Consider the following 14,451-nt stretch of genomic DNA (forward strand, 5'->3'; position numbering starts at 1 on the left):
ACTTGACAAATCAGGCAGGCACTGTACCACGGAGCCGTCTGTTACATTTAAACAAAACAACCAAACCCAACCCCCAAAATGAAACCCTGCTGCTGGGACTTCTGTGTATGAGCCGAGTTAGATGGGGCTGTGCTGAACTGTGTCAAACTTACAGGCAGCACCGGTGTAAATAACCTGCAATAGAAAGCAGTCGGGAAGCCCTGGAGCCCCCCAGACGAGCCGCACCCCTGCAGCCTTCAGTTCCCTGGTGGATTCCTGAGCTGTTGTGTTAGTCCCCGGCTGCGTGTAGACCGGAGACTTTCTGGTTGGTTTGTGCGCTGCTCATGACCATGTTACCTCAGCGAACATTTTGACCTGCACTTTTTCTAGGAGATGTTTCCCCTTGGGCCACTGTGTTGGTTCTGCTTGAGCATCTCGGACTCAAGTCATGTTTAATACTTGGCCAGTCACGCGTAACTAAATGAGAACAATTACAGCCCACATGCCAGGGAAGTGTGTGGAGAGGTCTTGTTTGTTTCCCTGCTGTCTGCCCGAGACCAGGAGCTCAGTGTCTTTACAGAAGGAGGTTACACAGGCTCCCGCCACACAGGTATTTATGTTTTCAAGGTCTGGGCTTCTTGGTTCTTGCCCATGTTGTGAAACCACCGAAGAATTCGACACGCTGTGAGCAGCAACCGGACTTGATCTCTGCTACTCAAAAAAGTTTCAGTGGGGTATTGATTAGGATTATGTTAGGCTAGAAATAATGTAAAGACCAACAGGTAGCAGTCTAGGATCGATAAAGCAGCTCAATACAGAATCATGGAATGTGCTGATTTCATCTTTAACTTTAACTCCTTTCTCATATGTGAAACTCAGTGTCTTTTTAATAGAGTGATAAAGAAAATTAATTTTATCTATCCTTTTTTATATGTGGTCCTTTGAGTGCTGTAAAGATATGAATATATTTTCATAACATATGAGGACATACAGTTTTTTTTTTAATGCTTTGGGTTTTTAAAGAAGCAACTACATCTCATTTTTTTTTTTTTTTGGAAAGTTTATATATCTACTTAATGGCTCTTAAAATTTGGGATCGTGTAATAATTTGTGTCACATTACTACTCATTTGGAAATTTAAAAACTGTCTCATCCCCCAGAAGCCCTAGAGTAACAGGCTTAATTTTTTTTTAAAATAGAAGTAGGTAGGTGCCGAAGTGTATACTTTTCTCAAAATCCACTTCTTATTTAGATTGAAGTCAAACCTTATCAGTCCCTTTGCCTTCTTCTGAAAGTGCTGATTCCTGCAGAGCCCTTAGGCCCTGCTCCCTGGTGCACACACTCACAGGAACGTGTGTTCAGAGGTCACTGTGTGTGCTGCTTCCTTGCTGAGTATAAACTGAGGATCTGCTTCTTTGCCCTTGTCTGGGACCATGATGCTCTCTGTCTGCTTGGACCTGAAACAGATTTCCAATGAAGTAGAATTAATGTGCACATAGAAAATCGAACTCTGTCTAATTGAGAAATAATCCTGGCAATTTCTGGAAGAACCAGCCTTTTCTTTTGCATGTTCGGGCTTGGGTTTTGGAGAGGAAGTCCTGAAGGAACAATGCGCACATTCTTTAGGAAGGCAGATTAAGTACGCTTATCTCCAGTTCCAGGCTACAGTAAATGTGGTTTAAGTCAAGACCGTACTGTAGTACCTTCTAATTGTCTGTCGACAGGCTGTCTCACCTCGTTCACGAGAGGTGGGGTCAGAAACTCATAAGTCCTGAGGTTTATTGGTAACTCAGATTTATAATTACACCTTTAAAAAGATCTTGGTTACTTAGAAAAATTTGTAAATTGTCTTTATTCCAGGATATTTATGACCATGCAGACAATGGCATTTGCATGCAGAGTTACTGAGAAAAGCAGAATTATTACCCATGTCCAAATGAGTATCCACATACCGAATTTTCCCAAGACAAAACTGGCAGAATTTGGTAATTTTACCTTTGAGTATAGTTCTTTCCCTGGCTCCTTCTGTCTGTCTTACACAATTCCCCTCTCCTCCTCTAGTTTTTGCTCAATTCACCTTCTCAGTAAGCCACCCTGTTTGAAAATGTGATCTGTCCCTTACTTTCCATTCCACTTTCTCCTTGAGCTGCTTTATTTTTCTTTTCTTCTGTACTCATTCATAATCTTCTAATATTGTATAATTTCCCTATTTACTGTTTCTTGGAACCTCCACGAGGGCAGACTTTTCTTTCTTACTCACTGATGTATTTCCTCCCAGAGCCTAGACCCCTGCTTGATGTACAGAAAGTGTGTGATTAATACTTGCTGAATGGGCAGTCCATATCACTCCAAGACTCAAAGCCCAAGGTAAAGAAAGCCTTTAAAAATACCTAGACTTCTCATTTCTTAGTGTTTGAAAATAAAATGTCTTAGCAAAGTGGAGAAGGATTGTTGGAACTGAAAAGGAATACAGCATTTGTTTTTCTGTCTGTGCTGGCCTATACGCGCATTTCCTTGCGTGGGGCAGACCTGGAGCCTTATGGACATGGCTTTTCTGTTGATGTACGTCATGTAATCTCACTGAACACAGGACAAAGAGATTAGCTTCAGTGAGTTTGCCCAAGGCAGCACATCCATGCAATCCCAAATAGAGTCATGTCATCTGGGTTCCACTGAGATAAGAACTCTGCTTGTGTGTCCTTTTCACACAGTTACAGATACGATTCTTAATCCCAAGCCCATGAGCATTGCCCATAGTTTTACCCATGTCAAATACCGGCAGAGAATCTTATGGCTACCTATCAGAATGGACCTAGCCAAAGAGTGCGTGTCGAGGGGAAAGGCTCTATTGCCAAAGTAGAAATTGGCGTTTTGGTGCTCAACGGCTGCTCCTGGTATTAAAACTCCGGGAGCAGCCACTCCCGCTGGGCCCACAGATCTCTGCCTCCCAAAACTGGGTGGGTGGACGGCCAGCTGGCTGACAGGCTGGGTTTAGATCACGCTGTCTGTCCTCTGCACTGGCAGGGCAGTGACCGCTGGAAACCCTTGCGTCGTTGCAGCCCCTTTCGCCCTGTGGCCTAGATCCCCTTGGAAGCACTCCCACCCCACCCCGTAAAGATCTAAGGGAGGTCATGGGCAGAGTGCAGGAGTTGAAAGCTGGTTGCCTAAGAGCATCAGCTGTTGCCGGGCAGAAGGTGAAGGTGTACTTCGGGTCAGAGAGCGGGAGCGCTGGCTGGGGGTCAGTCGGCTTTGCCTGTGCCGAGCGCGTGGACCTGAGGGCGGATCCCGGGTTAGCTGATGATCATGCCACATCCGCACCCCAAATCATCAGAACCCTTCGAGCTCATCTGCTGATGTCAAAGAAACGATGCCAGTTTCCCGAATGTGAGTCAGGTTGCACTTTAAATACCCTTGCAACAAGGTCTGTGTTTGCACAGCCCCTCCGAGGCAGAGCTTACAACACATAGTGGGCACAGTGCACGGATTACTCCACCTCCTCGGGAGGGCGAGTCTGGCTCCCGTCCCCGCTGGCTCCACTGCTGAGCGCCGTAAATGCTCTGGACTATAAGAAGCTGTTCCCTGTGCAAAGAAAGAGCAATGCATAGCATCAGAGCCATAACTGCGCACATAGAGGCCTCTGAAGAGCCGTCAGCCAGGGGATAAATTCAACTCGTTTCTGCCATCTAGTCATTAAATGATCGCAAAGAGACCCTTTCTTCTTGCTGTAAATTGGTCAGGGGAAAAAAGCTATCTGTCCACCCATCACATTTTTTGTTTCAATTCTTTTAGCAATATTGCACTTGGAACAAGTCTTACTCCCTCACTGAGAAGACTTACACAGTGCTGCTTGTTACTGTTACTGTTCTAACCCACTGCTTTTAGGGGTAGCAGCACTTCCAGCTCCGTTCCATGGACCTGCGTGTGTTATTTGAGAGGCACGACCTGCGTCCTCCACTGAGGATTTTTGTAAGAATAAACTGCTCAGATTGTTTCACAATATTACTGCTCTCCATTTTCAAGTTGAAATATCAAAATTACTTGCCTTCAGGAAAAGTCTTACTGTACATCTGGACTGCATTGTTTTGCTTGTTTATTGCAATTTTAAATGTATGAGCTCACGAAAGGCCACTGACAAACTCAAGCAGTCCTGCACCACTGACACTTTCACAGTGGCCAAGCGGGATTCGAAATGCCTTTTACCACAAAGACATAACTAACTTGGTTCCATTTTCATAAAGGATTTTTTTTTTATGATAAGCAGTAGCAGTCATGGAATGAGTATTCAGGATCAGAGAGTTGCTGTCAGATTCAATATTTCAATGACTTTCAACAAGCCCAAGAAGTCTTCTCATTAAGGAAAGCAAGGCTGGCAAAAGGTTATTTACCCAAGGTCACAGGACAGAGAAGGAGCAGCTGGGATAAAAACCCAGATTAGAGCTGCTCCAGTAAGTGGACTGATGGTCAGTTTGCAGGAATGTCTTCCAGTGTATAAATTATGTGGAATAAAATCGTGTGATCACATATTCATGCAGTCAGCACCAAAATGCTTGGTATACCGGTGAGCATTTTATACTTTTTAAAACAATATGTTTACTTTCTTAAACAACTTTACAATGTAAAATTTTAGTTTTAAAGTAAGCTAGGAGAAACAAGTTTTAAGTGCATGAAAGCTGTAGAACAGAAGTGCACACAGTCATAGGACCTGGAGAGAGCTGTGGTGGATGGGCAGGGCTGGCTGGGGGCATGGTTTCCTGTGCTGTGGTGTGACTCAGACCTTCTACACGGCCCTGACAGCTGTGCAGAGGGGCTGGCCCACACTGCCTCCGTTCGCGTCTCCCTGCGGCGCTCCCGTGAGCGTCCTGCCCTTGCTGTATTTGGGGTTGTCTGCTGCAGAGGAGGCTCCTGGAAGTGGAATTAATTGGTCAGGGGAAAAATACTTCCAGGCTCTTGGTGCCTGCTGCCCAGGTGTTGTCCACAGAGCTACATCCTCGTCCCTTCGCCTGGCGCAGCATCGGAGAACCGTGCCCTGCGCCTCCCCACGCATTAGGGCTTGGCCTCTGCGGTTGCTATGCCTGCCAGACGTCTCGGTCTCCATCGCGCACTGATCCTGCGCAAAACGATCTCGTCTTCCTTAGAACTGAAGCGCTGTGCTGCTGTGAGCATTGCTTGGACTTCATTTACGTCCAGTCTTCATTCACAGGCTGTGCCCCAAAGTGTGGCAGTGGGTGGCAAAGGCAGATCGAGCCATCAGGAGAGCAGTCGTGTGGTCAGAGCACCAGGCTCGCTGTATACCTGCCCACCTGTCTGTCTGTGTGTGGTTTTCTTTATATAGCCACTTACATGAGAGTGGAATACTTGGTCTCGGGCCATCCAGGGGTCCAGAAATGGGATGGGGCTTTCCCAGCATACCCAAGGGTGCCCAGTAGAAGTGTTGTCACACATGGCAGAAAAACATGACCAGTAGATCTGAGCTTAGACTAACTTGTGGGGCTTCTTCAGCTTCTGAGCGGGTGGCACTATAGCATAGCTTTGACTGTTTAGATTTAGAATCAGTGAGTTTGAAGCACAGGTTCATAGATAGCCTGATGACTTGAGTATCAGTTACTCTGTTTAGTCTCCTGGTATCTTTTTTTTGTTTTTTGAGAAAGGTACTCATTAAGTTGCCCAGGCTGGACTTGAAATTCTCCTGCCTCAGCTTCCCAGAGGGTAGGGATTATAGGCATGTGCTGAAAAACCCAACTGCTTTTTTCTTTCCTTTAAAATACACCCAAATGCACACTTTTAAAACATCCAGTATTTGTATATCAGGGAACCACTTAAGGCCAGCACTGTGGCGTAAGGCCCTGGAAGATAAGCAGGACTTTGATGGAAGAGCAGATGAGGCAGCTCGTGTTAGAGATACCAGAGGCGTGTGTCTGTGCCGTAAGACGCAGAGCGGTGATGAGAAGGCGGCGTGGGCCTGACCTAGAAGCAGCCGGAGATCGAAAAGGACAAAGTTCATCAGTGGCATCAAGGTCCAGAGAACAGCGCGTGTGAAGGAGGTGGGGCTGTCAGTGCGTTATGTCCCGGGAGGCGCGGGTGCAGCACAGAACTCGGGGAGCTGTGGCCAGTCCCGCGGGAGTGAGCAGAGGGGAGGACATCTGGGCCACACAAGAGCTTCTGGACATCTCAGAAGCGGTGTCCACGCTGCTGAGGGTCCAGAAGGTGGGGCCTGCGGCCCACCCATCAGCAAGTAAACCGGGCACGGACACCATGTGTCCACAGTGTAAAGACCACGTCCTCCTGTGCACTCACTGGCACGGTTCCCAATGTGTCTTCTCCCTGGTGCTCTCAATACATTTCCTGTATTCGTTTCCATGCTCAGACAGCATGGGAACAGCGTCCTTCAGGAAGATGGAACTGTAGAAGTTGGTGAAGCAGGAAGCCGCAGCTGTGCGATCGGCTGGGCGGTCGGCACCGCCAGCAAACAACAAAGTCGCCAGATTTTAGATGGAAAAGCAGTGAGTGGTCCCTGTACGCGCGCAGGGTCTCTGGGCAGGCGAAGTGCTCGCTGGAGACTCTGACCTCTTAAGCAGTCGGTCCGCCTGAGGTTTTCTGCTCACTGTTGTTCAATCCCTATTAAAACAAATCAGTAGACTTACGAATTTGACTTAAAAGAAAGAACTGCTTTTTTGGGAAGAAGTGGGTTCTAAGTGAGAGTGGCTTGCATTTTTGAATGTTAGAAATCACGAGGCGCGTGACAGGAAGCTGGAGAAAGGGCTGCAGGGACTGCGGAAAGTTTAACATCCTAGGTGAGGAGCCGTGTGGTGGGCCAGCTGCTGCAAACCCGGCCTCGGCCGCCTCCCGGTCACCATTCTCTGCGAAGGTGCCCAGCTCTGTTCCTGGGTTTCTTTACACAGTGAGGGCAGTGGCTTTTGCAATAGTTTAAATGTGTGTCAGATGGCTGGAACACTTAAAAACCTCTTGAATTTAGTAATTGCTCAATGTAACAATCTGAGCAGGGTGAAAGCCACTCTTTGTGGCTCATTGCAGTGCCTGGTGTGCATTCTGAGTGAGGCAGCTTTGTGTCTCTGTTGGAGCAAGATGTTCCCGTGAGAACCTGTGGTGTTCAGGACCTTCACAGTGCTTAGGCACTTAGATTTCCTCATTGTACAGAAAATACTTTCAACTCAAGGATGTACCTCAGATCAACACTTGTCAACCCTCCCTTTTAAAAAATTATATTTTTCTTTCTCCTAGTAGGACACCTTTTCTCAGTAAGCAAAGCTAGGTGAAGAATATTTCTGCTCTCAATTCTTACACATAAGCAAAGTAGCAAAGAGACTAGAGTGAGCAGAGGCTCAGGTTTGCCGAGTGACTGCTGTCTTGACACAGCACAGCTTGCACACATCCTGAGGAGGACACGCTTGGGATGTGCAAAGACACCTTAGCCTTCCGACTTTAAAAGAAATGATGATTCAGAGATCACTCCATGCCCTAAGCAGTTTTCCTTGCTTCTGAAACTGTGGTGAAAGACCATGGGCTCCGTGACGTTGAGAATCTCCTGGGTCCCGTGCTTAACAAACCCGAGTCATCCCTTAGGTCTCAAGCATCAGCTGACATTCAAATGAAGAAATTGTTCTACTGTCTCACTACCTAGTAGTAAAAAGAGACTTTTAAAAGTAAAGCAAAGCTCCCATTTTCAGAAGAAATGGCAGCTGTGCTCTTAATTTCCTTGTTTCTTGAGGGATCTTGAGGGATTTTTTTCCCCATTAAGAATTTTCTCTCAAGCCAGGCATGGTGGCGCACACCTGTAATCCCAGTACTCCAGAGGCTGAGGCAGGAGGATCACTGTGAGTTCAAAACCAGCCTGGGCTACATAGGAAGTTCCAGGTCAGTCTCAACTACATAGTGAGACCCTGTCTCAAAAAACCAAAAAAAAAAGGGGGGGGGTTCTCCCAAGATGTCTTCCTATCACTTTTTCTTGGCTCTAAACTTGTAATAAGGCCTCAGGGGGTATTGGTGGTAGTAAAGCAAAAGTCTTTGTGGAAATGATGTAAATAGATATGAAGATGAAAGCCTCCTGAATCATAAGAATAAAAGGCTCACAAGCCAACTGGGACTCTGTCTGACAGGTTTTGGTCTGGTTCCCCCACGGGAACCCATGACAGGCACCGCAGACAGCAGCTTCCTGTCCAACTTGTTCAGCTGTCCTCATTAGAGTGGAATCAGTGCCTCCCGGCTGCAGCAAAGGAGGGGGCGAAGGATCAAGTGTCGCTAGAGCAAATCGGAACACTGAGATTTAGCAAACAGTGCAGTTGGATGTATTCATTGAAAATAGTGTAATCATGTGACAGTGCCTATTTTGTCTGTGATTCCAGTGTTTAAAAAACAAGCTGTTCCCACGCTTATCTAATGCCACTGACACCTTTGCTATCGGTGTTGTATTAAGTGTGAGGTGGCCCCTTGTTTGTTGTAGAATTATTCACAGTAACCAGAGTATGAGATCAACATCAACCCAAGTATCTGTCACCCTGTGCCCCTGTCAGCAGTGCACACAGCCTAATTATGGTGTAATTAGAAAGTGGAATGTTCTTTAGCCTTAAAAAGGAAGGAGATTCTGCCATTTGCAACAGCATGGATGAAATGGAAGATCTGATGTTAAAGGAAATCAGCCAGACACGGGGAGGAAAGCACTGTGTCATTTCTCATTTGTGGCAGTTCCACCTGAACACGTCTGAGGCCTGAGTGGTATCACCCCAGCCAGGGAACGTATTTTTGAAGCTGCATCACAGTTTAACAAACACATCCTTGAATTTTTCCTGTGTCTGTTCTCTTCATTTCTTGCCCTTTTTTCTGTTCTCCTCAGCCTTGGCACTGTTGCCATTGGATACTGGGTGGCATTTCATGGTAGAGGGCTGTCTCATGTGGCCCCCCAGGCCCTGCCTACCAGCTTCTTTTCTCATTACTAAAATATCTTCTGAGAGGGCCAGAGATTTAGCTCAGTGGTTCCACTGCCTGCCTCTTAAGCGCAAGGCCCTGAGTTCGATCCCTGGTACAAAAAAATATCTTCTGAGAGGCAAAGTCATTGGTCCCAGTGAGAACCACTAGCATTGACGAAAAGAGAAGAGGGTTATAGACTAAGCTGTGGGCTTCCTCCCACATGTACTAAAAGGAGTTCTAACTACATAGGGATTCTAATTTTAGTTCATTTTAAGGTGTACAGCAAGGCAGTAAGAGTTCATCTGTGAGCTATGTGTGTATGAATTGCTTTAATGCATTCTCCTAACTGCGGACTATCAACTGCTTGCATTCTCAGATGCTTTCTTCAGCATAAGGGAAGGGGCTGGCTTTGGATATTGCAGACCAGGAACAGACAGTATCTGTGGGGACTTGTCCCTGCATTGCAGAAGAACAGTGGCTTTAGGTCTTTCTTTCCAGGTTAATCCATGTAGCAAATGGAGCAATAGTTCCAGAGTTGTTCACATCTTAACCTCACATAATATTACCTTACATAGCAGAAGAGATTTTGCAGATCTGATAGGTAAGGATTTGAAGCTGGGGAGATTATTCTGGAATTGGTAGGCCCAATCTAATCTGTATGGAGCCTTAAATTTAGAGAACCTTTCTAGACTACGAGTTTTTACGCTCCAGTGGGCCCATGGCAATCTCAGGGTGTTTAGGAGGGAGGCAGGGGGATCAGAGCCAGGAAGGTGGTGTGACCATGCAGACAGAGGTCAGAGCAGTGCCCTTGGAGGGCAGAGATGAACCACAAGCCAAGGAATGGCAAGTGGCCCCTAGGTGCTGGACAAAGCAAGGAGACACATTCTTCCCTGGGCCCTGCAAAAGGACAGCAACCCTGGGGCCATTTTGATTTCAGCCTCCCAAGACTCATGTCTGACTTCTGACCTCCAGAAGTGTAAGATAATAAATTCATGTCATTGTAAGCCATTTATTTTGCTGGTCTTTGTTACAGTAGCCCCAGGAAATGAAAATAACCCACAAAATCCCTTTCAAAAAACAGTGTTTAGATTTTGAAAGAGGAACATGAATACTTGTATCAAGTTCAACATATTCTTGATTTCAAAAGCAAAATGCAATCATAGTCATTTCTTGGATCATTAGGTAGTAATCTCATGAGTATAAGCAATGTTAACAAATCATTTTCTCTTTGTTGCTAATAATGTATTCCTTCTTCTCACTGCTAGTTTTTAATCCCAGCTTAATTTTTTAATTAAAGTTGATTTTGCTCACCAAAAAATAATCTCAGCTATATCATGAAATGAGCTATTTCTCTGATCCAGAAATAGCAATTGGGGTATATTGTGGTTTCTCCAGTTTTCTTTCAAATTTATGTCAAGAGAAAGATTAATGATAACAGTATATATTCACTCAGCTAATAGATAACAGGGAAATGACATGTTTTCCTGTTTTCTGGCTTCTTTACTGTTGTCTTCGAGGTGATAAGCATGAGGAAGACCCTTCATAGTATAAAGGGGTAGTAAACCATAGCAGAATTGGATCATCTTTCCAACTGAATGTTCAGCCCTTGAGTTTAGCCATAGTACTCACAGTGTGGATATATTCACGCTTGTTTATATAGTTGTCTGTGAGGCTGGTATTTTTCTTGGTCTCTATCTAAATCAAAGACAAGTCTGTTTCTGATACGGACTTAATCTTGTAGCCCTGAGATTCAGACTCCTTTCCGTCATACATAAGCATGGCCTTGTAGAGCCTTCACTTCTGGTTTTAGACTCCAGCCTGCAATAAATCTGTTATCTGCGTATCTATAAAGCATGGAAAGCTTCTGTAGCAAGATGGCAAGTAGGGAACGGGCTTTCACGTCTGACTGGGAGGCAGGGACCTCTCTCCTTGAAGGGCTGCTGTCATCCGAGGAAGCGATGCACGGCTATGGGATCTGAGTCTTTGAAAGAGCCTGGCTTCACGACATGGCCCTGACCACAGACACCCGGCTCCTACACTCAGCAGAGACTTGGTGCCTAGAAAAGACTTAGGAAGGGGTCCGTAAGTTGGGTTTAGAATAGAAGATCTGAAAGGTTCACCCTCAGTCCTGCAGTTTTATATTTTGATAGTCTGCAGGCCAGTGGCATAAATAAAGATTTAAAAAAGAAACAAAGTAAAATAGTTGCAGCTGTGCCACATAGCTGAAATTGCACTTACGACTTCGGGCCCAAGAAAATTTCAAATTCAGGAAAACAAATTACTAGTTCCTGATGTGTAGAGTGTTATAGATTTTAAGAATGTAAAAGGTAAATTTCAACCTGGTGACAAGGGAATCATTCAACTGCTCTTAAATAAAGGGCTTTTCTAATTATACTATGCTATACATTGTAATAGTTTAAAATAATCTTAATAAGTGAGGATTACCTCATTAGAAATTCAGATGATAGCTTTCTATTTCCAGAACAAAGGGCAATTCTTTAAGGAAATTAATGCAATGAAACTGAACCACTGCTGGGATACTTTCTGGCTTCTGTTTCTGGGTGCTGCCTGTCTCACTCAGAACTGTTTCAGGCGGGCACTAGAGTTTCATGTTTTCCTCTGAGAAGCACCCACATTCAGTGAGTTACAGGAGAGCATTCCCTGGGAATTCTAACCCAAACTGTCATTCTGAGAGCAACACTTCCAACGAAACAGACTTCATCATAAATTTTTTTTCTCAGTGCAGAGATCATTGTTGGTTAGTTTTCCAGTAGGAAATTTGTCTGATTGAGACAGCAAGTAAGGGTTTTGGTTTTTGCTGAATTTCTGTTCAGGGGTGGTAGCGAGCAAGCTTTGCTCTTCCTCGAGAAAGGAACAGTGAGCTTCATGAAAGAAGGCATTGTAGTTCTTTCTTTGATTTGGAAGCCTCTGCCGTCTTGGTTTTAACTTAGAAGTGACCTTCCTGGTTACTTTTACTAAACCGGACCTACAGAAACACACTGTTGCAGCACTTTCAGCTTCGTTCCCAGAGGATGGGGCGGTCATTTCTCTGTGTCGAGGCACCTCGGGAGACTGGCCCGGTGGTCTTACTAAAATAGTGATGCCACACTTAGCTGGCTGTCCTCAGAACAGAGCAACCTCTGGAGAGGGTGAGCTTGTCTGATGGGCTTTGTTCAGCTGCTCCTGGGGCTATGACACTGGTGGCTTGGGCTACTCAGAGATCTGGAGTCCAACTCGGCCACATCTGCTCTTTGAGCAGAAGTCTCACAGACCGTGTTTCTCTCCAGACACATTCTTTATTCATTCAGCCCTCTCCCCACTCAGAAACCTTCACCACTGCCATGACTCCAGCCAACAGCTCTACATCTGTTTTTCTGGAGGCACCAGCAGTAATTCTTTCTTTAGCCCAGGGGTACGGTGGCACACACTTGCACGGTAACACACACACAAGTGTCAATGCAGTTCTGCTCATCAAAGGAGGAGGAGAAAGAGGAAGGTTGAGACACCACTTCGGCACTGTACTGTAATTATGGGCAGGGGTAATTACCGGTCCCATCCCGGTGCAGTGCAGCCCTCACTGACACCCTAGCCTGTATTGGCAGTTTCTTCCGCACCCTGTCCCAAGCATCTCCTCCGATGTCCTTAGCTTAGCTCTCACCTTGCGTCTGTCCAGCCATCCAGAGCCCCAAAGTCCACCTCCAAGTCCGCTCTCCCATAGCACGCATGCCTCTGGATTTCTATCAGACACTATCTGTAGTTCTCGTCTGCCCTTACCTCGCTCTCTGGAGCCCTGTTACTGCTCTGTAAGCTTTCCGATCTTTCTAACTAGTTGAGCAGAGGCGGATTCATTCCTATGTAGGGATTCTTCTTCACCTCTGCGCTGTGGTGGCCACACTGCCCACGAATGTGATGGGCATTGACCGCCATCAAAGTGGAGGGATGGGTGGGTGGCATCAACATTTTTCATCAGTTACTGAACAAACTTTAAGGAATCAGAAAACATGAATTGCGATCCTCCTCACTTTGAGTGTTAAAGAGATAACTTTTTAGGTCTGAGTTTTGTTTCTCTTTTTGAGAGCATTTTCTCCACTTTGCCCAGAGAACCTACTTTCAGAGCCCAGCCTCTCTCTCCCAGGCTGGGAGGGGAGAAGGCCCTGTTCCTGAGCCTGTTTTACTAAATGCAACTCTGCTTTGTCATGGCCTACTTCAGAGATGGAGAAATGGAGTTACAGATGAATGTTTTTCTCACCTTTTCTTAAAAATAGATGAGAACCTGTGATCTCTGAGTGACGTCTGAGTGGAGCAAATGAGATAGAGGTGTTTGCAGCTCAAATTCAGAAATCACACATTATTTAAGTTCGTGGGTCAAAGAACAGATTAGAACAACAGGCTTTTCTTCAGTTATGGCTTTGTCTCCCAATTTTAAAGTCACTATTCTAATTATGGACATACTTCCATTATTACTTACAAACTTGTGTTTTGTCAGAATCTCTGGGCATAGAGTTAAATTTTAGTTGGAAGTTACAAATAAAATTGCTGAAGCTTCTCCTTACTTTTTATGTAGAAAAATGGCCTGTTTTGAAGTCTTGGGAAATGTTCCAGAGTGTGACAGTATTCAGCCCTGGCTGGAATTCCAAGAGCACAACCTCTGGATCCCTCCCAAGAAAACTTTCCTTTAGCAAGATGTGGTGGCCGCATCTGTGGTTGCAGCTATTAGGAGGCTGAGGCAGGAGAGCTGAGAGTTGGAGGCCAGCCTGGGCTACATAGCAAGACCCTGTCTCGAAAAGGATGGAGAGAGAGAAAGGAAGAGGAAGAAGAGGAAAGAAAACTTTACTGTGTCCTTTAGCTGGATGGAGCGGCTCACCTATAACCCCCGCTTCTCAGGAAGCTGTTTCGGGAGGATGGCAAGTTCGAGGCCAGCCTGGTCAACTTAGCAGACCTTGTCTCTAAATAAATTTGAATTAAAAAGGGGGCACTGGGGACATAGATCATTGGCAGAGCACTTGCCTGGCATCTACAGGCCCTGGTTTTAATCCCTAGCACCACAAAAACAAAACAAAACAAAAACCCCAAAACTCTTCCTTTCTATGCTTATCAAATTAGAACCGCCACAGACAGCTACTGAATATCATGTTGGCACGAAGCTGTGTGCCACTTGCTTTGGTCTCTGGGCCCCAACTCAGTTGTACCCTTGAAACCATGAGTAGTTTCCTGCAAGCCCGCCAGCTAACTTTCTGTCCTGACCGCAGTCTCTCCCAACTCAGAACATGGAAGCGCTCTACGCCCTGAGTAGGTATCAGCCAAAGCCAGGGGTCTTTTGAGGCCTCCTTTTCTTTTCTCCCTGGCTTCTTGGTAATCACTCTTACAACTCCTTGTGTGTGGATGGTGAACAAGGCCACTTGAGCACAGCAAAGGACGACTGAGGAGGAGCTGTGTCTTGCCACATGTCCATTAGCAATTATCTTATGTTGAAATGCTGCCCACGTACAAGTTTCCTCATCAGCAAATAAACTTGTCTGACTTTTTTTTTTTTTTTTTTTTTTTTTTTTT

At 45.6% G+C, this 14,451-nt stretch overlaps 1 protein-coding gene across 1 annotated transcript in view; it reads left to right on the forward strand.

Annotated features, from left to right (window-relative positions):
• The first annotated feature begins 3,110 nt into the window (after positions 1–3,110).
• Elovl6 (ELOVL fatty acid elongase 6) overlaps positions 3,111–14,451 on the forward strand; it is a 52,091-nt gene continuing 40,750 nt past the window's right edge. Inside the window, exons 1-2 of the mRNA XM_010641599.2 lie at positions 3,111–3,363; positions 4,465–4,537. Coding sequence (XP_010639901.1) covers positions 3,111–3,363; positions 4,465–4,537 — 326 coding nt within the window. The remainder of the gene's footprint in view (positions 3,364–4,464; positions 4,538–14,451) is intronic.

This window comes from Fukomys damarensis, unplaced genomic scaffold (assembly GCF_012274545.1).
Source record: "Fukomys damarensis isolate Sample0158 unplaced genomic scaffold, DMR_v1.0_HiC HiC_scaffold_25, whole genome shotgun sequence".
Classification (NCBI taxonomy): domain Eukaryota; kingdom Metazoa; phylum Chordata; class Mammalia; order Rodentia; family Bathyergidae; genus Fukomys; species Fukomys damarensis.